Source organism: Mercenaria mercenaria, chromosome 2, assembly GCF_021730395.1.
Source record: "Mercenaria mercenaria strain notata chromosome 2, MADL_Memer_1, whole genome shotgun sequence".
In the NCBI taxonomy this organism is placed as follows: Eukaryota; Metazoa; Mollusca; class Bivalvia; order Venerida; family Veneridae; genus Mercenaria; species Mercenaria mercenaria.
This window is the reverse complement of record NC_069362.1, coordinates 90,868,666-90,893,015: the sequence shown is the minus strand read 5'-3', so window position 1 is coordinate 90,893,015 and position 24,350 is coordinate 90,868,666. Positions and strand designations below refer to the sequence as shown.

Here is a 24,350-nt window from a genome sequence, read left to right as displayed (position 1 = left end):
CCATTCCTTCCTTCGCTGTTAAAATCAGCTGGAAAACTTTTCTCACGATAACGTTTTCATAGTTCTAAGATTTAATCAAATTAATATCCATCTCTTTCCCATTCATTTATGTGATCGTATGATAAGTAACTAAAAAATAACAAGAAGACAAGTGTCAGTAATCCACATGTAAAATACTCCAAATTAAGCAACAAACAAAACAATAGAAGGTTATAAATTGATCATCTGTCCTTGACGCGAGTTCGCTCCTCGGGCTGGGCGTTATGTTCCTCCGTGCTATTGATAAACACATTGGTAGACTGAAATCATAAGTCTCCACCTCTGAAGTCATGTGGGGAAGTTGGCAGTATACTTGCGGAGAACAGGTAGAACTGGTACCAAATCCAGGATCACTGGTTAAGGAATACTACCCGCCGTTACATGACTGGAATACTGTTGAAAAACCGCGTTAAACCCAAAACAAACAAACAAACAACCTGTCCTTGACGTTATATATTAAAATGAATTTTGTAACACGTCTCACTATATATCTAACCGCATGACTTGTATCTGACGGATTTCATTCCTTGGCCGTCAAGGATTCTGAGACATCATTTTTACAGTGAATAAATTTTAAGTTTAAATGTATTATAAATGAAACAAATTCAAAAGTAGTATGAAGCAACAGACTAAATAACAAATATGAGTCTACCAGTTGTTGAATTTTAAGGGTACATCAATAGATTATCCGTAGCTACGTTTAGAAGCCTACAAATGATTTTGTACAGGCATTTATCAATACAAATCCGACACACCTTCTTCTCCAACCCAGTTAGCTAATGATGCAAAAGCACATTCTTTGAAGAATTAATTCTATATCACCACGAGCATTAGTTCTCAGAGATAAATATGTGTGATGTAATATCAAAGAGAACTAAAAAAATTTAAATAAAAAAAAAAAAAATTAAACCCCGGTCACCTCCTTCCACTGTATAACCGAACTATTATTGGATTCTTTAGAATTTGTTGTTTTAAGAGAGCAGTTAAAAAGACCTATGGGCGTCAAACTTTCCTTCAAACTGCAAGAGTAGACATCTACAAAGAGAAAAACACACACATGAAACAACTGTGAGGAAGATCAAAAACGACATTAATGAAGAATTTACAGATTTCCTTAAGAATAACAACACCTGCAATATGCCAGTAAATAAAATGATTTGCTTCGTAATTCAACACTCATTAGTAAGAATATCCTTTCACCTGCTAAAACTGAACAGGACGTGTTTTCTTAAAGATACAGCTATTACTAGAAAACTACACTACACCATGTTTAGATACAGAAATGCACCATAAATAATTGACTATAATAAAGAGTAAAAAAACAACTCTTATAAAACCTGTAATTTAAAGATATTTCCGTTTAGTATAAAATACAGTCACATAGTATCGTGATAAAATGGCGTTACTGAACCGGAGGGCAAAGCCAAAACGCTAATTGCTTACATCAAATACGCTGTGGACTACACAAAAAATGACAAACTAACAAATCTAAAGACCACACAGAATACAAAATAACAACCGAGAGGTTACGACCCAACTGTTTTGAAACATACCGCATGTTTAGTGTTCAACCCGTTTACAGTTGGTCACTACGCTTCCCTCTTTGATTGTGTCTGACGGAAGAGGGGGAGGACTCTATGATAAGCAGTTTTTAAATCCTACCAGGACTGAATTGTTTTGATATCTGTCTTCTGGCCTGTTTCGTCGGGCCCTTAAGGGTGTTTCTCTTGTCGCTCTGTCTTCTGAAAAGGCATTGAGTACTTACGTTTTTGGTTCTAAAGGTTTGCTTTTTATATATTTATACACGAGCATTTTTGTGTTTTACATACCAGGCCTTTTTGATTCCATTACGTGTGTTAGAGATTCACTTGGAGGGGATTACTTTTATTTACACTGTCCCGTGTCTTTGGAACATGGTGGGGGTAAGAGTGAGGTTGGGTGCGCACCATAAACCGGTTTAAGCTCCCCAGTGGTGCTTTTGCCACTGACCGTTCCAAGGCGGTGCCCCACTGTGTTCCTTTGTTTGTTCGTTTTGTCCTCTTGTGTAGGCTTTGTGTGTGTGCGCGTGTTTGTGTGTGTGTTCCTTTGTTTGTTCGTTTTGTCCTCGTGTGTTGACTTTGTGTGTGTGCGCGTGTATGTGTGTGTGTGTGGTGTGCACGTCTGCGTGCTGTAGGTTTCGTTTTGGGGAGGCTGCGATTTTGGTACGTGGCATTCCCTGTTTGATATTTGTCTTTGTTTTTTATATTGATCATCTGTCCTTGACGTTATATATTAAACCGAAGTTTGTTTCACGTCTTCCTATATATATTAGAGACTTACCCTAAGCCTTCTTTACACAAGGGAAACAATCCGTTTATGTAGTGAAATTATTGTGTAAACACCGTTTCTTAATCCTAATCCTGACCATGTTATATCAGTGCAAAGGAAAAGTAACCTATCTATGATAAATGCCATGTATGATTACACAATTGCATCTAACAGTCTTAAAATTGATTTCTTTGATTTTCTCATATTTCTAGATATTTTTCCCATACTTTGACGCATATGTATGGGTTGTTGAGATTGTTCTCTTTCCAGCAGTAGCCTTTTTAACATATTTCACCTTGTGAAATTCTGTGGGTTTTCACTTTTTTAAAAAAATCATCTGTTTGTTAACAAATTTCACCACAAAAAAATGTCCTACTTTCCCCAGGGCAATCAATTATTTGATCTTTACATAGTTTTGTATTCAGGTTGCTAAAACATGTGGCAAGTATGCATGCTTTTTCATGATTAGAGGTAAAAAGTGCATAGTTTGCATGAGGTTCTAGGTCAATAGTCACCTAAGCCTATCATAAAGTCTTTGCGGAGTTCTCTCCATTTTTTCCAAATATTTCATCCAGGATAACCCTTTTTCAGGAAATGATATTTTAATATTTTTTTCAGTCCTTGTATTTTGATGCTCCCACTTGAAGTTTGTATTTTCAGTTACAATGCCTATATATATCCAACCGCATGACTTATATCTGACGGGGTTCATTTCTTGACCGTCAAGGATTCAGAGACATCATTTTTACAGTTTACAAATGTTAAGTTTAAATTTGTTATAAATGAATCAAACTCAAAAGAAGTAGGTAGCAACTGACTAATAACAAATATGAGACTACTATTTTATCTCCCTGGTTCACCAGACAAAGTTGATTGAATTAAAAAGGGTACTTGAATAGAATTAGCCGTAGCGTCGTAAATTTAGATGCAGTATCATTTCGTACAGCCATTTATGAATACAAATCCGACTCTTTCAGCATTTCTTTTTCATGAGATAAATTGAACACTTGTTAAATAATAACCATTCTGTCTTCACCAACCCGATTAGATAATGATGCAAAGCATTAAGTCTACATCACAACAAAACAATAGTTCTCAGATATATATCTGTGCACTGAATATTAAGAGTACTAAACAAAATTCAAATACAAATTTACCGGGTCTCCTCCTTTCACACTATAACGGAACATATGTATTTGGATGTCTTCAATATTTGCAACTTTAAGACAGCAGTTAAAACGACCTATGGGCGTCAAACTTTCCTTCAAACTGCAAGAGTAGACATCTGAAAAGAGTAATACAAACTGATGTAACAACTGTTGAGGAACATCAATAAGGAGCATTAATGATGAATTTACAGATTTCTTAAAACGATTGGCTTCGTAATTCAACACTAATTAGTAAGAAATTTCTTTGTGCTAAATCTATACAGGACGTGACTTATTCAAGATGCAATTATACAAGCAAGCTACAATAACCTTCCGTGCTGTTAAAAAAAATAAAAGCAATGATGATTGAGCTTGTTTTTATGACGTATTTACAGCACAGGAGGCAGCAATAAAATGCCAATGACGAAACAAAAATATACACATAATAATAATGATAAATTGACCGAAGAAGAGTAAAAGAATAACAACATTTACTAAATAAGTATTTACAATCATTTCCATAGGTCTAAACATAGTCACGTTATTTGTGGTAAAATGTCGTACTGACTGGAGCGCGAAGCCAAAACTCATATTGACCTGCATCAATGACGTCATAACGCTGTGACGTCATAAAATATGATAAAATGCATAATCAAAGACCACAACACAATACAAAATATCAACCACTACAAATTGTAGAGTGTTCGGATTTAATAATAAAACAATTTTTGCCTGTAAGGTTCGCTCAATATTACTTTTCTGAGGTCGACGAATCCTCATATAGATCTAAATAAAAGGCAAAATGTGTGCATCCTGTATGTTTTTATCATCAATGAACTATTCAAATGATGAGTTTGCAAAGACGATAGTTATATTGAGTGGGGTTTTTTATGAATCCTATTCATAAATTGACTCTGTTCGCTTTCTTGGAGAAATAAACGCAAAATACGCTAGTCATCTTATTGCATAATGAATCATTCCGAGATGAACAGTACTGAAACTTCATAAATGGTAACTCGCTTATATCTGCCTGCAAAATAATACAAGAAAAGAGGTTATACGTTTAGCCCAAATATGAAAGATCTAGAAGATTTTGTAATTAACAGATCTATAAATGATTTAAATGATCAAATACCGGTAACTATAATAAACGACGAAGTTAAATCCGGCAGTAATATTCACGCTCATATATCGAGGAACATATTGATAAGTATAATAAGTATGAGAAGTTAATAATCTGAAATGCTTCTTCCATCTAATACTATTTAGAGACAACGAGTTGAGTAAGAAAACGAAGACATTGAAATTTTCTGCACAAATAAAAGTTTAGCAAATCCAAAACGCGTTGAAACACTCACTTCCGCAAAATAAAAACAATGTACTAGTAAATACAAAACCACACTGGACACAGAAAGCAAGGGAATCTCACGATTACCAAAGACATGCACGAATTTGATGCTGACAATAGACTTTCTAGTAATTTTATTAACTGAAATGAAATCAACTCAAATGTTAAGGTAGTTCTGTACGTTCGACAAAAAACAAGGATAAATATCAAACAGGGAATGCCACGTTCCAAAAACACAGCTTCCCAAAAACGAAACCCACAGCACACCGCCAACACATACACTTACGTACAAAGCAAACACATGAGGACAAAACGAACAAATATATAGGTGTGTGTGTGGGGGGGGGGGGGGAGGCAATAAGGTCTACCATGCACCCCCTCCCCCACCCCACCCCCCTCTTTAGACTTGTTTTTCATAGGTACCAAATTGTTTGGCAGGACCAACTCTTTCAAGATAAAAAATATTTCCAAGAAAAAACTCTTTTGAACTATATAGGAATTCACTGTTTCCATGGCAACCGTTCTTTTTTGGAAAGGACAACCATATAGAAGATAATCAGTCATATCTTGGTCAGTTTTGGTGATAAAGCAATAAAAATGGTATCAAAATTTAGCTATGACATTGGCCTTAAAAAGCAGCATTTTTATGTTAATTAACTAATTTGCATATTCATTAATATAAATGAGAATGTAACAAAATGACAAAGTTTTATTAGAAAATAATATTTTCTAAGTTTCAAATCAACTTAAATGTATCAAACAATTTTGATCTGTTCTGAAAGTCTCTCAGTGTTTTCTTAAATAGCATTTTGTAATACTGATGGTATTGTTTTACTCCAAAATAGGTATGTTTAGCTAACTTTCATAAAATTAAACACTACCACAACCAACGTCTCAGGAAACAAGATACCACTAAAATTTATAAAAAGATGTAATTAATTGTTATCAATAAAATAACAATTATGGGAGCTATATTGTTTGGAAATGTAGTTTAAACACCTTTTTTGAAGGAGTAATTAGTATGTAACATACTTTACACATGTTACGTTATCATTTCAATAACCTTGTTTTATTACATCAATTATTTAGAAAATATAGATCAGACAGTTTTGATCTGGTCTTAATATCTCTCAGTGTTTTCTAGAATAGTATTTTCTTACTCTGAAGGTAAATAATTTTATCTACATTAGGTATCTTAGCTAAGTGGCATAAAATTAATCTATGCTAAAACAGACATCTCTGGGAACAAGATATAACTAAAACTGAACAACATGAAAAAATAAACTGTGATCAATAAACTTGTGTTATTTGAGCTATATGATATGAAAATATAGTGTAGATACTTATTTGAAGGAGGAATCTGTTTGTAACATACTTTACACATGTAACGTTACCACTTCAATAATATTGTTTTATTGTATCGTTATTTTCTCAGAAAATAGTGGAGGAATATTTAGTTATCAAGTTATTAAATACACTTACAAAATAGTAGAGTTCCGTACTTCTCAAGCAACGAGATTTTTTCCATAACGGCGCTTTAAAATACGTTACCACTGTATTTTACTGTATTTAGAAATATGTAGGAAGAAATTTGAATAATTGTTATCAATATTATGATATCATTGATTTGTTAAAACTTTAAAGTATCAATTCTAACATTCTTTCTTTACTTTTGTCAACCATGAAATCATCTGAAACATTCGTTACACATTCAATGTTCCTTTTTCATTTTGAATTAATGCATCTATCAGTTTAATTATACTAATATCAGTTTCTTAATTATGTTGTTCTTTTATTTGATGGTTTCAATATTGTTGTCAATAATTACATTTTACACTGATTATGTATTTTTATGTATATGTTCTGTATATATTAATTATGTATAAATCCCTGCTGACATCCATACACTGATAATAGGGTTACAATTTGGGGCTGCCTTTCTTGGAAAATGTTTTTAATGGAATATTTATCTTGTTTTGTGTGATTGTGAAGTGTATCTATGCAGTTATTTACGTGAGAAATAAAGCATTTTGTTTTTGAGTTTCAGGAAAACATGCATTATATTGAGATATTTGTGGGCTTATTAATAAAATATTCACTGTTGAAAAGCAGCACTGAAGAAAAACTAAAAAACAAAATAAAATATTCAGGTTCTTTAAGTAATCTTTAGATTTAAACTTAGGAAATTGCAAAAAGCTGTCAAGAATGTGAACAATATTAAGTGTTTGAAAATCAAAATTGTTAAGAAAATAATAACATAATGCTATTCAAAACTTCTAGAAAGATACCGAGTGCCTTCTGAACGACACTTCAGAATTGCTGAAAACATTTTGCAATTGACTTTACGAAGATCCCTTAGAAGCAAAGAACGCAACCAAGCAAATAGAGGGCAAACGCGGTTGGATCAAGTCTGTTTATGACAGGTAATGAAGTGTGAAACACACCTTACGCCCACTAGCAATGGCTTAAGAGGAATTCAGTTTTAATAAACATGGTCCAAAAGGACCAGAAAATCTAACTACACTGAAACCGAGTACGAGGAGACTTTGTACAACCATAACAGTTGTTATGATTGATGCATAGTTTCTCTTAGTGAAGTTTCTCTTAATGTTCCGGTATATCCAGGAATCTTCCACCACATAATACAATTTAGTCCTTGTCTGTACAATTTAAAATATTAAAAAAAATACTTTGTACATTCTGTCATTCTTGTAAATGTTTCAAAATGACTACAATAGTCTTCTTTGTTTCATATCTATAAAGTTTTATATACTTCTTATATCTTGATTTGGTATCACTAAAACAGTTTTATCAACCTGGTAAAAGTTTCTAAAGTTTTTACTTAAATACCTGCATATTTTCTTTTGTTTGCTAATTTTGGTTAGCACCGCTTTGCAACAGCAATTCAGTCGTGTAATGTTGAGCAGTCAACCTAACAACTGTCCCTGGATTCTGTACCGGAACTACTCAGTTCACTACAGGCAAGTGCTAAGTTCTCCGTGTTATACAGGTGCAAGTCTATTGACTTCAGACACGATATCTTTATTGAATCGTCACGGAGAGCAAGGGCCTCATCCAGATATCTGACTCAATACCTTATGATTCTTCCTATCGTGCTAGGGTTGGTTTTGTATATGTTTTTATAATGCTACTATTTCTAAAATTCAAAAAGTACTTTTTGTAAAACTTGATTTTTACTCACAGGAAGACTGCACATATCAGCTGTATGATCATACTATCATGAAAGCACAGATGGATATTATTGTATGTTTTATTGAAATTCCATCTAAAATTATAGGTACATGGATGGTGCAATATATATTTTAGGCAATTTCTGAAATAACAGAAGTAAACTTTCTTAAAACTTACCCGGTGCTAAGGGGCGTGAGGGGTGTTGCACATTTCATTACCTCTTATGAACAAACCCAATCAAACCGAGTATTCTATTATTTTGCTTGGTTGCTTTCTATGCTATCAAAGGATCTTTTTACAGATTTCACTATAATTGTGTGGAGTTTCATTTAAATCTACATTGTTGGAAACTTTCTATTCGCAAAAATGTCGTCAGAATTGTGATTTTCCCGTAGACTCCCATTATGAAAACTTGTTATAGATACAATTTTTTCAATTCAATCTAGCAAAAATCAAGGACACGACCCTATCTTTTTATATGACCAATTTTCTAATTATATTCTGAAGTTTTGAAAATCATGGTCTAATCAAATTATTCATTGAAGAAAAATATTTTATCCGAACGTGCAGAATTAGCCTTCTTTTCTCTGATCTTACAAAAGGGTGTCATACGTATCCACAAACATAGCACACAAAAACTAATACTGATTTAAACTGTGAAGTGAGACAACATACGATGAAATGTTAAAACTAAAAGCTGAACAAAACCTCTGGTCGAAAATCATCTAAGGTATTAAGACTCGAGCAAGAACAAACATGTGATTTAGTATGATAGGCTGGATCAATACTGAACTAGACCTTGAAAACCAATGTTCTTACAGAGGTTATGTTACAGTAGTATTTCAGTGATATATATACTAAGAAAAGTGACTTCCGGCTCTGTCATTACATATCAAAGAATACTAGTATGTGTAATAAATCTGGTGTTTTCCCTGGTTTGTATCGTACCTTATGTAATTATTATCTTGCAAATTATTTGAATGACTAATACTATGGCATGTTCTTTGCGTCAAACTGTAAATGGAAATCAATTTTGAATAATAAAATCTGTAAAAAGATCCTTTGGAAGCAAAGAATGAAACCAAGAAGAATAATAGCAGACTAAGTTTGATTGTGTCTGTTCATGAGAGGTAATGAAATGTGCAAAACCTCTCACGTCCCCTAGCACCGGCTTAAGCGGAACTGTATTACACATATGTTGAATGTACGCCATGATCCCTACAGGACCAGAAAATATAACAACACTGAATCCAAGTACGGGAAGACTTTTTACAGCCGCCACACGGCACATAAGATTGCTGTTGTGAAAGTTAATAAAACTGTAAAAAGATCCTTTCGAAGCAAAGAATGCAATCAAACAGAATAATAGCAGACTTAGTTTGACATTTAACATCATGAGCAGCAATTATGATATAGACACTCCTGTTATTTACAAGTATTTGCAATGGATTTATACCTGGAATGGTCGCGTGTAATGGAGGTTCATGTTCAAGTTCATGATTATGATGACTAACTTCAAAGTCCGCACTGTTTTAATATTGTTAAAGACATACATATGCATTAGATAACAGAATGTTCTAATTACTTTTCTTCTAAATATACAGTTCATGAATCTCATGCAGTAACTCAAATCTTTGATATTTCCGTTTTCTACTGAAATGTCTGTGTAAGAAGATTTTGTCATCAGAAACATTTGCTATAGTTTACTTTATCACTTGTATTCAACAGGATTTTGATAACGGTTTGTAAAGGAATCTACTGTGATAAGTACTTCACTTCACCTAACCACAACGTGACATAATTGTAGTATCGTAGAATTTAAATGATACATGAAACTGCACCCGACTACTCTTTACAATGTTTTTTTTTTCTTTAATCGTTACGATAATCGATACATATAGGCAACTGATGCAATACGGGATTAAAAAAAGACCAAAATCAGCAGAATTGATGTTGCATGTGCAGTTACCTTTAATGCATCGAGGCGTACCTGTAACATTTTATTCTAAACAACTGACTGTCAGAAATCAAAAGTAAACTACAACTAGTGTGGTTGGCCATAATTTTTTCTCACACACCTATTTCAAAATGGGCAAAGATACATTGACACATCTTACAACGACTTTGTAGAACTGTTGAAAAACGAAATGAATAGTCATTTGAACCCAAAGATAGTTAAAAGCAATCTGGAAATAAGAGAAAGGAAAATACCAAGAAACCCTGGTGGACATCTGAGTTAAATGACCTGTGGAAGAAATTGTGTCAAAGTGAAAGGAAGTTGATTAAATGTAAAGGTAACACCAATAAGCACGTTTTAAAGGCAGAGTATGTAAACGCGAGAAAAATCTTTGATCGAAATATCCAGCAACGGAAAAGACAGTATTGGCAAGAGCAACAGACTCAACTTCTAGAAAGCTGCGAAAATAAAAATCAAAGTGAATTCTGGAAAACTATCGAAAAAATCGGTGTTGGGTCTGAAAGGAACAAAAGACTTCCATTAGAAATTGTGTTAGAAGATGGGTCAATTACCTCAGATGAAGAAAAAGTTCTTGACAAATGGAAATCATATTTTGAAAACATGTTTTCAGAAGATGGAACTCAGGAAGTGACTGAAATCGAAACCCATACACAAAGTAACATAAGAAATTCAAACGTTTCCTCGTTAAATGAAGGGATCTCAATTCTGGATGTAAGAAAGGCAGTGCAGTCTCTGAATAAAAACAAATTCCCTGGATATGACAATATACCCGCAGAAGTGTTGAATATACATCAGTGCATAAAATACTTACATAGGTTGTTCTGTGTATGTTTTGATACTGGTAAAGTTCCCGAGGCGTGGAATTACGGTATTATCACCCCGGTGCTGAAAAGCTCAACCTCTGATCTACGAGACCCAAGCAACTATAGAGGTATCACGGTGACCTCAGCGATCTATAAAGTCTATTGTTACGTCTTAAATGAAAGACTAACAAAATGGGCAGAAACAAATGAAATTGTTGATGACTCTCAGAATGGATTTCGTCGTCAAAGAAGTACGATTGTCCAACTTTCAACACTGACAAACATTATTGAGAACCGCAAAAAGGCTAGGAAGTCGACGTTCGTGTCGTACGTTAATTTCAGGAAGGCATACGACAAAATTGACAGGACAAAGCTGTGGAATAAATTGCAATCAATAGGTGTAAATGGAAAGTTCATTGAAGGCATAAGATCTCTATACAAGAATGTAAAGTGTTCCGTAAAGTTTTGACGTGGCAGTCGGTTTAAAGCAAGGGTGTTTATTATCTACAACTTTATTTAATCTGTACTTGAATGACCTGAGTGATATCCTAAGACAATCTGCCAAAGGAGTTCAGTTTGACAATGATTTAATAAGCCTCTAATTGTACGCAGACGATCTTTTCCTTCTAGCAGAAAGCGAAAGTGACTTGCAGTTCTTGTTAGATCGGTTATGGGTTTGGTGCACACAAAATAAAATGAACATAAACGTTAACAAAACAAAGATTATGCATTTTAGAAATCAAGCTACTGCAAGAACAAACTTTGAATTCAAATGTGGGGAAGCATCATTAGAGTGTGTTGATCAATACAGATACCTAGGGATGGTATCAAACGAGACTCTTGACTATGCAGTGACAACCAAACACGTAGCACAATCAGCCACCCGTGCTCTAGGACTTTTGATTTCGAAATTTAAGGCTATTGGAGGAATGCATTATGATGTTTTTACGAAACTCTATGATACAATGGTCTGACCTATCATCAGTTATGGCTCGGCAATATAGGGAACCAAGGAATTCTCGTCGATAAATGCTGTTCATAATCGTGCTTGGCGATTCTTTCTTGGTGTCGGAAAATACACGCCTAGTGCTGCGGTTAATGGCGACATGGGCTGGACCCCTCCAATTGTTCGCCAATGGAAGGGTGTATTAAACCACTGGTTTCGATTGAATCAAATGGATGAGAAAAGACTGAATCATCGTGTATTTAAAATAGCTGAAAAATTGAAATTTAGATATAAAAACCATTACAATAAAGTCTTGCTGAATTTGCAAGAGCAGTGAAAAAATAGTAAACTGCCTGCGAAGCATAGTTGTAGAAGAAATTATAACGGCTCCTCAAAAGGAATGAAATCATTTCTCGCTGTACGAGGAATAAAACATCTAAAATATCAAGGTTTAAAGGTAAAAACCGTTGTTATGGACGACGAAAGTACAACATGCTCTAGTAAAAAAAAAGATGATTTAGAGAAATGCAGTGACAAAAATCATGTGGCAAAAAACTTCACCAATGAGCTGTATTAGATAAAATATAAAAGTAAAAGTCTGACTCCAAATGTTCTTACTTACATAAAGAAATGTTTCAACTACGCTGTTAGCCAAAATAAAGGAAACCCAACAGGACTGAAACGTAGCATACAGGCTGTAGTACCCCACTCATATGGATCACACGAAATGTGTACTGTTCTGGAATGGTGTCGCTTCAAGTCTGATAAAGAGTTCAAGCATAAGTCCCTTCCATACGGCAAAGATTTGACAGACAATTCGTTGAAGAAAGACCTCGATCTTCTCATGGGAAAGTATTCGACAGATGATATGTCTAAAAAACTTGCTGAATTACAGTCAACAAATGCTGTTGAAAATGTGAACCAAATAATAGCAAGAAAAGCTCCAAAAGAAACGCATTTTTGGCAAGTCTGAATTATCGTGTATCTGCATCAATTTTGCAAAAGAATGAAGGAAATATGTATATATGCAAGGTACGTACATGTTCATATTAATTGAGATATTATGATTACTCAGGTTGTCTCATAATCTTATTTCATATATATAAACGGCAATACTGATTCCTGGCTTTACGACCGACACCACTAACATTCCGTTTCGTCTTTTTCATTTTGTAATACAGTCAAACCTGTAAACAAAGACCACTTTCCGGAAGAAGCTGAGGAGGGCTTTGTTGACATCATACTTCCATAGTCGTAATTTGCAGGTGTTGCTTCTTTTAAATTAAAGGAATATTGCACTGTTATATCTCTGTTGGTTTGTATTCACATGGTTGTCTTTGTTCGGATGAAGTCTTTAACACAAGTTTTACTGTACGTGAAATTTGGAAGTGTGTTCGAATGTATTTGATTTGACATTAGTTACAGACAACCGACCTACAGAAAATAAAAACATAACGAACAAGGTGTCTGTCATTTAATTCTAGTGACTCTGTTTTGTATAACGATCACAGTAAGTCTTTGTATGATATTCATAAATTATGTAATATTAAGAAAGGTTGTCATCTACGAGAATCAAGTCAAGTCAAGTCAGTATTTATTGTCGGTAGATTTGCATTTGTATTATTTTTCTTCACAATATATGTGAATGAGGAACACAAATTAACGCCGGGAAAAGTTACAGCCGCCCGACAAAAAACGAGTGGCTGAAGTTTCTCGCCAGGCATCTCATGATCTCAAACGGCGCAGACTGGAGTTAAAAGATGACAAAAAAACACAGCAAGTGTTCCATGAAAACATGGAAGGCGTTTCTTATAAAACCAACGTCGTTGCCACAGCGGAAGTAAGTGAAACTGAGACAGAAGACATCCCGCAACCGCTGCTTATGAACCCAAAAAATTGTCAATTTCACGGAAAATCAACAATCCTATTCGATATAGAGACGACTGGTTTCGGTATGTAACAATCAGGATAGGAGCATTTTGCACATGAATATTTCAGTAATTTTTCATGAATATATATTGCGTATTTTGTACAAATACCTAGGGTTTTTGTATATTCTTCAAACTATTAAATTCTCTATTTTATTGTCTAATAAACATATATATTTCTGATGCATTGTCAAAACATTTTTTTTCTAGCGCACATTACAAACGAATGTTAAATTTTATCTTAATTGTTACCTCCCTTTATTGAATTTTATTTTTTTTAAATCATATCATCTAGGATCTATGTTTGGTTAACGCATTATGATCAAGTAATAAGCATAGTTTAAATCTTTTTTGTCTTCTTTTAAGATCCCTGATACATTTTTAAAATGTTAATGCTTGAATCATCAATCATTAACTGTTATTTCCCACGTCTTTGAATAGTATATATGTTTCAACTGACATAACTCGTATTATAACACGGACTTAATATAAATCCTTTGATTTTAGAAAGTTAACATAGGTCTGTATACTTTCTCCTAAAAATTAATTCACCAATAAGAACCAAACAACTGTTCATTCATGTGTAAACAAATATAAAATATCACAAGAAATCTTAATTATTTCAGGAGTCGATGCAAATATGATTCAGCTAGCTGCTATGGATACCAGATCTGGGAAGACTTCTGCTACTTACATCTATCCTCCAAATGGTTTAATACCAAAAGCAATTACAAATATTACAAATATTGAAATCCACGGAAAAATATGTTTCATAACTCTGAATGTGTATTATCAAAGGATACCCGATCAGCTTAATAAACTTTCAAGGTGTTTTAGGACTATTCGGAAAATCAATTTTAGTTGCACATAATGTATTATTTGATTCAAAAATCCTTATGAATTCATCTACGGAGTAGAACTTCCGGCTGTCGAGAGATTTGGGGATACACTTACTTTATTTCAAAAAGAATATCCCGACAGAAACAAAGTAAGGCAGAATACAAACAGGTAAATCTTGTTAAAGATATTTTAGGGACTGAGTACAATGCGCAATGCGCAGACAGTGATGCATACGCTTTAAATGCCCTATTGAAAACGGTTGAAAATTTTGAAGAAAAAATGAAAATATATTCAGTAAAAGAAATCAAAACAAGATTGTCAATAACTGAAATTGAGAAGGAATATCAGAAATCTTGCGAACAATTTATTGCTAAAAATATTATGACAAGAACAAAAGTAAAAAAAAAAATCAGGCGCAGGTATTTCTATCGAACACTTAAAAACCATTCATGGCAAGTCGGATTGCGAAGGCCTAAAAGTTTTATTTCGACAGTTTGTGTCTACTCCCGAGAAAACATGTTGTTAAGTATTTTGAAGAGCTCCGGGACAGTCACTAGGATACAGTATTATATGATTATAAGCAATAAAGATATAAGAAAGATCCTTTTCCAGCTTTATTATATAAGAAGACCTAGTTTGTTTAAATTCGTTGAACTGTTGATATGTAATAAAATAAGACTTTATACAATTTGTGTACATATGTTGAAAAAGCGTTAGTATGCGTGAACAGTGTTTAAGAAATATACAAATGTAGTAAGTGAGAATTTACATATAAAAATCTGGATGCAGTTTGTATATATATCATCATCCTCTATTTTCACTAACTATATATTTTTAGCTAGTATTTGTGTTAATGATTATGTTTATGGATGAGAAGCTGTAAAGTTTAAATCCGAAATAAATGAATCTGTTCTGTTCTGGTTATCCGTTTTTTTTTAAAAGAAATTGTAACAAAATACAATTAGTAAGTTAGTATTAATTATGTTTTACTAAAGCTGCTTGTTTACATTAACAATACATGGATATTTAATAAAAGATTCAACATAAACAACGTAAATCAAATGCATCTGCTTCAGTATTGAAGTTTGATTCTCGATAAATTACAATGGTAGGTTTTGTTCGAAAACGGAAAAAGTGAAAAATCTTACGCGCTTACCCCCCTTTTTTGGTTAATCATTTTGTTTATAAATACTGCTCAAAATGTGGAAATATGAAAAAAAAATCACCGTTTAAAAACATGCTTTTTTCGCTATTTTATCTTATTGTCGAGGCAAAATTTTCCGACGTCAGAATAGGTTTTTGTGGCCGGTTGCTCCGAATAATCGTTTCAATTTATAAAAGTTCATTGAAAAATAGATACAGTGATAAAATAGAATGTCTGTAGAGTGAAATAGACGTTTTACCGGCAAAATCGGATACAAATTGTCAAAATCATGAGCGTTCAACGCTAAAAAGACGCAAATTTACTGTTGCCGCTAGGGGGCGCTTCGACGTCAAAATTATATAAGACATTTATCTAAAAAATGCACCATTTGAAAGGGGATGCGTTATCGTTCAGTTATGCCGAAAATCAACACAATCTGAGATGGTGCCAAACTTTGTGAGGAAAGTAGCGAGCCACGTTTTCTTTCACACTGAAAACTGCAGCTGAGGTATTATCACATGGCATGTCATTTAGTTCCAAATGAAAGGAGCATCTAGTTTTTCTTGTTCTTGCACATTTGCTTCTTTGAAATTAGAGCAATCAACAACATCCGGATTAAAAGGCTATACACCAGACTTCTGGTATGAAGACTGCAGATTAGCAACAGACAGAGCACTTGTGCAATCTGCACATCTAATAGAACATACTAGTATATTGTACTTTGTGATGGACTGTCCACAATGTTCACGCATATATCTATGTGATAATACATTGAAAATTCTTTCAAACGGTCCGAAGCATCCTACATCCAGACAGACAGGCAGAACGAATAAAATAATATGCTGATTCCTAGCCGATTCAATCAGATTCAAATTCACATGTGACCTGTGTCCATCAAAGAGCTAAAGAAATGGAAGATCGGCTTTACGTTCAGGCAATTATTTCATCAAGTGTGTTTCCATGTATTGATAGAAGACCTCAGACACTATTGTTCCAGCTAGACTCAGAGACAGTACCATTAGCACCAGCAGTCTTGCCTTCTCTCATTCGTATGCCAGGAAAGACAAAGGAAAAGGAAGGTGGTACCTGAAATCCTAACGCATTACCAAAATCAAGGACTGTCACTGTGATCCGAGAATTGGACATGATACCTGGTGGCTTTGTTCCACCTCCAGCAATTACTTGCGGTGGCTTATGGGTTGCTGAGATACCCCTTTCATCCACATTGTAGATGTGTTCAGGCTTGTCATTCAAATCATACTTGGTAAGTAGTCTTCCAAGCTCTGTGTACATATGTAGTAGTTCCTCACATTTCTATAGCGTTAGCCTTGGCTCGCTGTATTTCGAGACCTCTGGGCTTGATTAAGTTCATGTTAGTCCAACGTGACTTGAAGCCCTCATACCAAGGAAATCTGATAGATGGCTCTTATCTCTGTGACCAAGAGTAATGACATACCGTGTTGCAATATCAAGAACTTCAGATCTGAAATAGAGGTAGTAAATTTGAAAGTTGACGAGAAAAGATGCACTATTACGTACTAGTATAATTATTATTAGGGAATCGGGATCGATCCCTCTTCGGTAACATGCGATATATACCGAATGAGATACACTTTCGAATTTAAAAAATGTGTTCTTCCGGCATGTGCACAGCGCGACTGACTTCAGATTTTTTGGAAGAATACGCTTTTTCCTTGTGCGTAATAAGCGTCCACACAACTTGTCCGAACTGAAACGTCTTGCACTTCAGTACAAATATGGGCAGTATTGTTTTTAGCTCACCTGATCACAAAGTGCTCATGGTGAGGTATTGTGATGACGCTGTGTCCGGCGTCCGTCGCGCGTGCGTCCGTTCGTCCGTCTGTCAAGTCGTCTGTCCGTCGTCAACAATTGTGTTTAAACGACATCTCCTCCAAAACCACTGAATGGATTTTGGCCACGATGTTCCTTGTGTGGTCCTTTACCAAAGTTGTTCACAGGGGGGATGCCATAGCTAAAAATAGGAAAAAACTTCAAACCACATCTCCTTCTAAACCGATGGTCCGATTTTTAAATAACTCCACACAAATGGTTCACCCTCTACCAAGATTGTTCGAATTATTCCGAATCGTCAAAAAACATGGCCGCCAGGAGGCGTGGTCACTTTTCCGTATATGTCTATAGTGAAAACTTGAAAAAATATTCCTGTGTGAAACTGCTAGCCCCATTTTAAAATAATTTAACAAAAATGGTACTTGTGTGGCCCTCTACCAAGATTGTTCAAATTATTCGAATTCGTCAAAAAAAACATGGCGGCCAGGGGGCGTGGTCACTTCCCCCCCTCTCTCTCTCTCTCTCTCTCTCTCTCTCTCTCTCTCTCTATATATAGTGGAAATTTAAAAAACCTTCTTGTGTGTAACTGCTGGCCCGATTTTTTAAATAATTTTGCACAAATGGTTCATGTGTGACCCTTTACCAAGATTGTTGAAATTATACGGATTCGTCAAAAAACATGGCTGCCAGGGGGCATGGTCACTTTTTCTTATATGTATATAGTAGAAATTTTAAAAATCTTCTTGTGTGAAACTGCTGGCCCGATTTGTTTTAAAAATACAAGTGGTCCTTGTGTGACCCTCTACCAAGATTGTTCAAATTATTTTGATTCGTCAAATAACATAGGTGTCAGAGGGCGTTGTTACTTTTCCCTAAATATGTCTATAGTGGAAACATTAAAAATCTTTGGTGTGAAACTGCTGGCCCGATTTTAAAATAATTTTGCACAAATGACCCTTGTGTGACCCTTTCCCAACATTGTTCAAATTATTCCGATTCGTCAAAAAACATGGCTGCCAGGGGGCGTGGTCTCTTTTCCTATATGTATATAGTAGAAACTTCTTGTATAAAACTGTTAGCCTAATTTTAAGATAATTTTACACAAATGGTCCTTGTGTGACCTACTACAAATAGTGTTCAATTTTTTTTTGATTCGTTACAAAATATGGCCGCCAGAGGGCGTGGTCACTTTTCATCAAAACATCTCCTCCCAAACCACTGAATGGATTTCGACGAAACTTTACACAAATGATCTCTAGGTAGCCCTCTTTTAAAGTTGTTCAAACGGTTCTGGTTCATTGACATATGGGTCTTTTTGGTTAGAAATAGGTTTTCAGCTATTAGACTTTAAAAATCTTTCTCTCTAAAGCTTTGACATTTGGCATGTGATATAAGGGTGTGACTCTCTACCATAATTCTCTAAATTATTGCCCTAAGGTAAAAAATGTCCACTGTACGTGTCATGTACTTACTGTAGGCTTACATATAAGAAACTTTGAAAATCTTCTTCTCTGAATCAATCATAAGTAGAGTCTTGATATTTGGCGTGTGATATCAGAATTGTACTGTCTACCATAATTGTTCAAATTATTGCCCTAAACAAAAATGTGTGTGGCATGTATACAATATACTTTTATTGGGCTAACATAGAAGAAATCTAACTTTGTACTTGTACCAGTATGTTACATAAACACACTTGAAGCCTTGTACACAGGTGAGGGCTTTTGGGTCAATGACCCTCTTATTTTATTCCAGAATCTAAATTGATATTGATAAAAACGCATATTTCTGGGCAAGCTGATGGACTGTAACGATTCCCGATTTAGGCAGTGCCTTATTTCATATTACTACAAACATATTGATTTTATTATTATTATTATCATTTATTAAATATTACTATATTATTTATTTGGTTCCAAATCATGTATGCATTAGTTCTGTAACGAAAGTTACCTGCTATAACCATATCCGATAGAAGCTGTGAATTTAAGGTGATCAGCAAGCCTAGCCTCTTCTTCCTGCGTGAAAAGTGCTGGAGGACTAAACCGGACTACCTATGGATTCACACGCCCGCTGAGTATGTGTCGCAATGATGACACTAGAATGTCATTCTTCTTTGCAACCTTTCGTATCGCCTCTCATGTTCTTTTACTTCTGACAAGGCAACAGACATTGAAGTTGGAAAGTAAGCCCTTTATAGCTGACTTTAGATTTCTGAAAAGGCATATAATCAAGGGAAGTGTAATCATAAATCAGGCAAAATCCATGACTACCTTTTGAGTGAAATGAGGGAAAATTATTAAATTAGTCAGCAGGTAACACATTACTAATGGTATGTTTTCTTGTAAAGAGTATGATGATGTTAAAAAAAACTTGCAGCAGGCGAACATTTTTGAATGAATGAATGAGTTGGGTTTTACGGCGAATCGATACAAAAAAGAGCTGTCTCCATAGGATGACACATGCCCCCGATGGCACTTTGAATGAATAGTTAGGCCGTGTAAGTTAGACCTTTGAGTACGACCTGGTCTGCGCGAGACACGTCGTCATACTGTGGTACACATTCATGCCAAGTTATTTTGAAAATCCATCCATGGATGACAAAGATATGGACCGGACACGAATGCACTATCATGAAAAATGACCTTTAACGTCTAAGTGTGACCTTGACCTTTGAGCTACGGACTGGGTCTTGCGCGCGACACGTCGTCTTACTGTGGTACACATTCATGCCAAGTTATTTGAAAATCCATCCATCGATGACAAAGATATGGACCGGACACGAAAATTGCGGACAGACTGACAGACCGACAGACAGACCGACAGACGGTTCAAAAACTATATGCTCCCTTCGGGGGCATAAAAAGAGCGTAGGAATAAATGCATTGACATATAATGCGAAGACCTTCAAAAACAGTGCGTATAATAGTACGACGTACATATGTCACATGACAAGCATGTGACTTTGACAGCAACGGAAGTGGACTGCAGACGTACAACAAAATGTTCGTCAAATTTTTTTTATCTAAGCATCCACAGGAACGTTTTGATAATGGATGAAAATTTGCATTGGTATAAACCTTAAACATCATGTACACGGTTAAAATAAAGTTGATAAATACCTTCAAATCTTGAACTTTCAGCTTTGTTTACATGTGAAAAACACCGTGATTTTTTTCTGTCAAAGCACCTTGTAAATATGTTATTGGAAACCCAAAATTAATCGATAACGAGGACAAAACAAAAATGGCGTCGAAATAAGTGTGCGTAAAATTACGCGGTACGACGACAATAACTGGAAAAAAAGAATTTATATCCGGATAAAGTGATTGTGCCTACATTATTGCCAATAGAGGATGCATGCCTATCATATAACACATTCTACCTGAGAACAACACGACCGTATCGGGTCGTGGGTTTGCTTCCTACAAGAATAACCACACTCTCTATCAAAATAAACCGATAATGATAAACCGACCGTAGGACAAAGTCCCCGCTGCTTAATTTGACCAAGGCGGATAAATCAATCCCTTTGATTTTGTTGATTAAAAACTCTAAACTTAAAAAAATAACATATTTCAAAAACAAACAAAATCTTTAGATGACAATCATCAACTTTTAAATCAAATGAAGAAAAAATTTGGATGTGATTGAAAAGCTCAAGGAGGTTTTTGTTTGCTTTGAGCAGGTGGTGGTAGGGGGTTACATGCTGCGGTTGTCTGGACACATGCTAAACCATATAATATAGTCTAAAGACGACTGGCTATGGCTGTTTAGCACTTTATTACATTATAATTATTTTATTGTGTGTGTGGGAGGGGGGGGGGGTGTGTGTGTGTGTGTGTGTGTGTGTGTGTGTGTGTGTGTGTGTGTTCGGGTTTAATGTCTTTTCAACAGTTTTTCAGTCATATAAACGACGGTGTCTACTTGTAGCAATGAGCACAATGCCCAACTTTATAGTGCTGCCTCACTAGAATATCACGCCGTAGATACGTGGCATGATATTCCACCCAGTCACATTATACGGACACCGGGGTGACCAGTCCTAGCACTATCCTCTTAATGCTGAGCGCCAAGCGAGGAAGCTGCTAATACCATTTTTTACGTCTTTGGTATGACGCGGCCAGGGATCGAACCCACGACCTCCCGCTCTCGAAGCGGACGCTCTGCCACTGGGCTACCGAGGCGGTGTTTTATCAAAAACAACTATCTAAAAGATAAAATAGGTATTAAACAACCAAGCCGAAAATGTCTTAAAAATCTATAAAAGTGTACAGAACAGACATCTTACAACCTATATATTTTAGCTAAGACCAGTTGATTCGTTTAAATTCCTGTTTTATCATAGAATTTCTCTTTGCCAGTTATGCTGCTTTTTCACGTAATACTTTCTTACGGACTTTTTAGTGCATTTGGTAGCGGTTAGATAAACGGCTCTTTGCTGTGAGTTCAGTTAACTGTTTGCTATTCTGCTTGAGGTTAACACATCCATACAGGGCGAATAAGTACTGTCACCCATATTATAGCAAGTCATAAAATGTGAAATCATCATGATGACAGAAAATTAATTGTCTGTTGAATTACTCAGACTTCCAGATTCCTTTTACCCTGCAATATGCTAGTAAATAAAATCTATATGAAGATCCTTTGGAAACCTAGAATGCAATCAAGCAAAATTATAGCAGACTCGGATTGACTGAGTCTGTACATGAGAGGTGATGGGAAGTACAACACCCCAAAACGCCCCCTAGCACCGGCTTAAACGGAACTCTATTACATAGGTATTGAATGGACTTCATGACTTTAAAACGCCAGGAAATATAACAACACTGTACGTAAACTGACTATCATATAGCATGTGACCTACTTTTTCACCCCATTGACCCATGTTCGAACTTGACCTAGATTTCATCAAGGTAATCATTTTGACCAAAATTCATGAAGATTAATTGAAAAATACAGCCTCTATCGCATACACAAGGTTTCTATTTGATTTGACCTAATGACCTAGTTTTTGACCCCAGATGACCCAAACTCAGCCTAGATGTCATCAAGGTTATCATTCTGACTTAAATTCATGAAGATCAGTTGAAAAATACAGCCATTATCGCATACACAAGCTAAATGTTGACAGACGACAGACAGACAGACGACAGACGACGGACGCCAGACATCGAGCGATCAGAAAAACTAACCTGAGCATTGCTCAGGTGAGCTAAAAACAAAGTTCCATAACTCTGCAGAATATGTATCTAAAAGAACGTAACATTCAACATGCACATCTAGGGTTGGTACTGATCACTTGTGTGAAGTTTCATAAAATTGTGTGCAAGGGTTCAGGAGATTAGGCGCGCACAAGATTGCATATGCAGACTGTATGTATATAGTAAAGTAACAAAAAACAAAGTCCCGTAACTCTGCAATTTTTTTTCTGAAAGAACCTAACATGCACCATGCACAACTACTGTTGTTACTGATCACTGTGTGAAGTTTCATTAAATTGTGTCAAGGGGATGAGGAGAGCTGGTGCGCACAGATTGTGTCTACAGACAGATGGACGGACGGACGGATAGACAGACAACCTGAAACCAGTATACACCCCCCCCCCCCACCCCCAACCCCCCTTACAACTTCGTTGTTCGAGGGGTATGAAAACGAAAATAGTTTAAGTAATATATCTGTATTTGTTTAGGATTTTATTTACCGAGCTGTTTTAGCATGATTAATCTAATTAATATTCGCTAATCAATAGAAATTTGAAGTAAAATAAATGGAAGCAATTATTTATGAATACCTTCAGTAAAGACGGGTGCATTATCGTTACAGTTAGAAACAGTAACCTCAACGGTGGTGAAAATAGAATTATTCTCCATCTTTACATCATCTGTAGCATAAATCTGTAATATGATAACAGTGTACGTTTATCACCATACGTGAAGTTACATCAATATTTATGGGCGGCGGTATCCGCCAAAATTAGTAAATATACAATCCATTCATAACAAAGCCAGTCAGTGCAGTGCATTTCAACGCCGTCTAGTCTAAAATTCCATCCCGTCCAATATATTTACATTCAACGCATTGCATTTTGAAACCATTTAATGCAAAACTTCATTCCATCCACATGAGTACGTGCAGTGTAAAATGAAATGATTTATTACAACTTGACGCCGTCCAATACATATTGAAACCGCTTTGTGTAATTAAAAGCGGTGTATAAAAACTTGATGCTATGCAGTCCAATGTGAAGACGTATAACGCAACATGAGTTCGTGCAGTGTAAAATGAAACGATTCATTAAAGCTTGGCACCGTTTAATGCATACTGAAACCGTGTTGTGTGATTTGGAGCGGCGTATCAAAATTTGATGCCATGCGGCCAAATGTGAAGCCGTTTAACAAAACACAAGTACGTGCATTGTAAAAGGTTAATAAGACTATCAGTTCATAAGTTTGTCCTGTTATAAATATAGATAATGGATCAGTTTTACATAAGAATATCCCTCGGCGATATATGACCATTTTGTGTCGATTCGCCGTAAAACCCAACTCACTCACTCACATAAGAATATCTTAAATTTTTTCCTAAACCGACCTTATCGTAAAATTCTAACATTTAATTTTACACTGTTCCTGCGATTTATCTGAATATTAAAAGGGACCTTATTTTCGTGAAACATGTTTCTTCTTAGTTTAAGCTTTGTCAAAAGTATACTTCGTGAAACAGACTCAGTACTAGAAATAATAATGACAAAATTAACAAACACTAAAAATTTCCCGAGTTAATTATTTATCATATAAAATAAATGTTAACATGTTTATGTTTTAGACAGTATGTCTAAATTACATGTACTTCACTGTGCAAT

General features: G+C 35.2%; 1 protein-coding gene across 1 annotated transcript in view; it reads right to left on the bottom strand.

The window, feature by feature from the left end:
• Nucleotides 1–24,350, bottom strand: part of LOC123543630 (protocadherin Fat 2-like) — a 45,477-nt gene that overhangs the window by 5,830 nt on the left and 15,297 nt on the right. The window contains exons 13-14 of the mRNA XM_053527243.1: nucleotides 23,280–23,382; nucleotides 3,504–3,631 (exon numbers count right to left, since the gene is read on the bottom strand). Of these exons, the coding sequence (XP_053383218.1) occupies nucleotides 3,504–3,631; nucleotides 23,280–23,382 (231 nt within the window). The remainder of the gene's footprint in view (nucleotides 1–3,503; nucleotides 3,632–23,279; nucleotides 23,383–24,350) is intronic.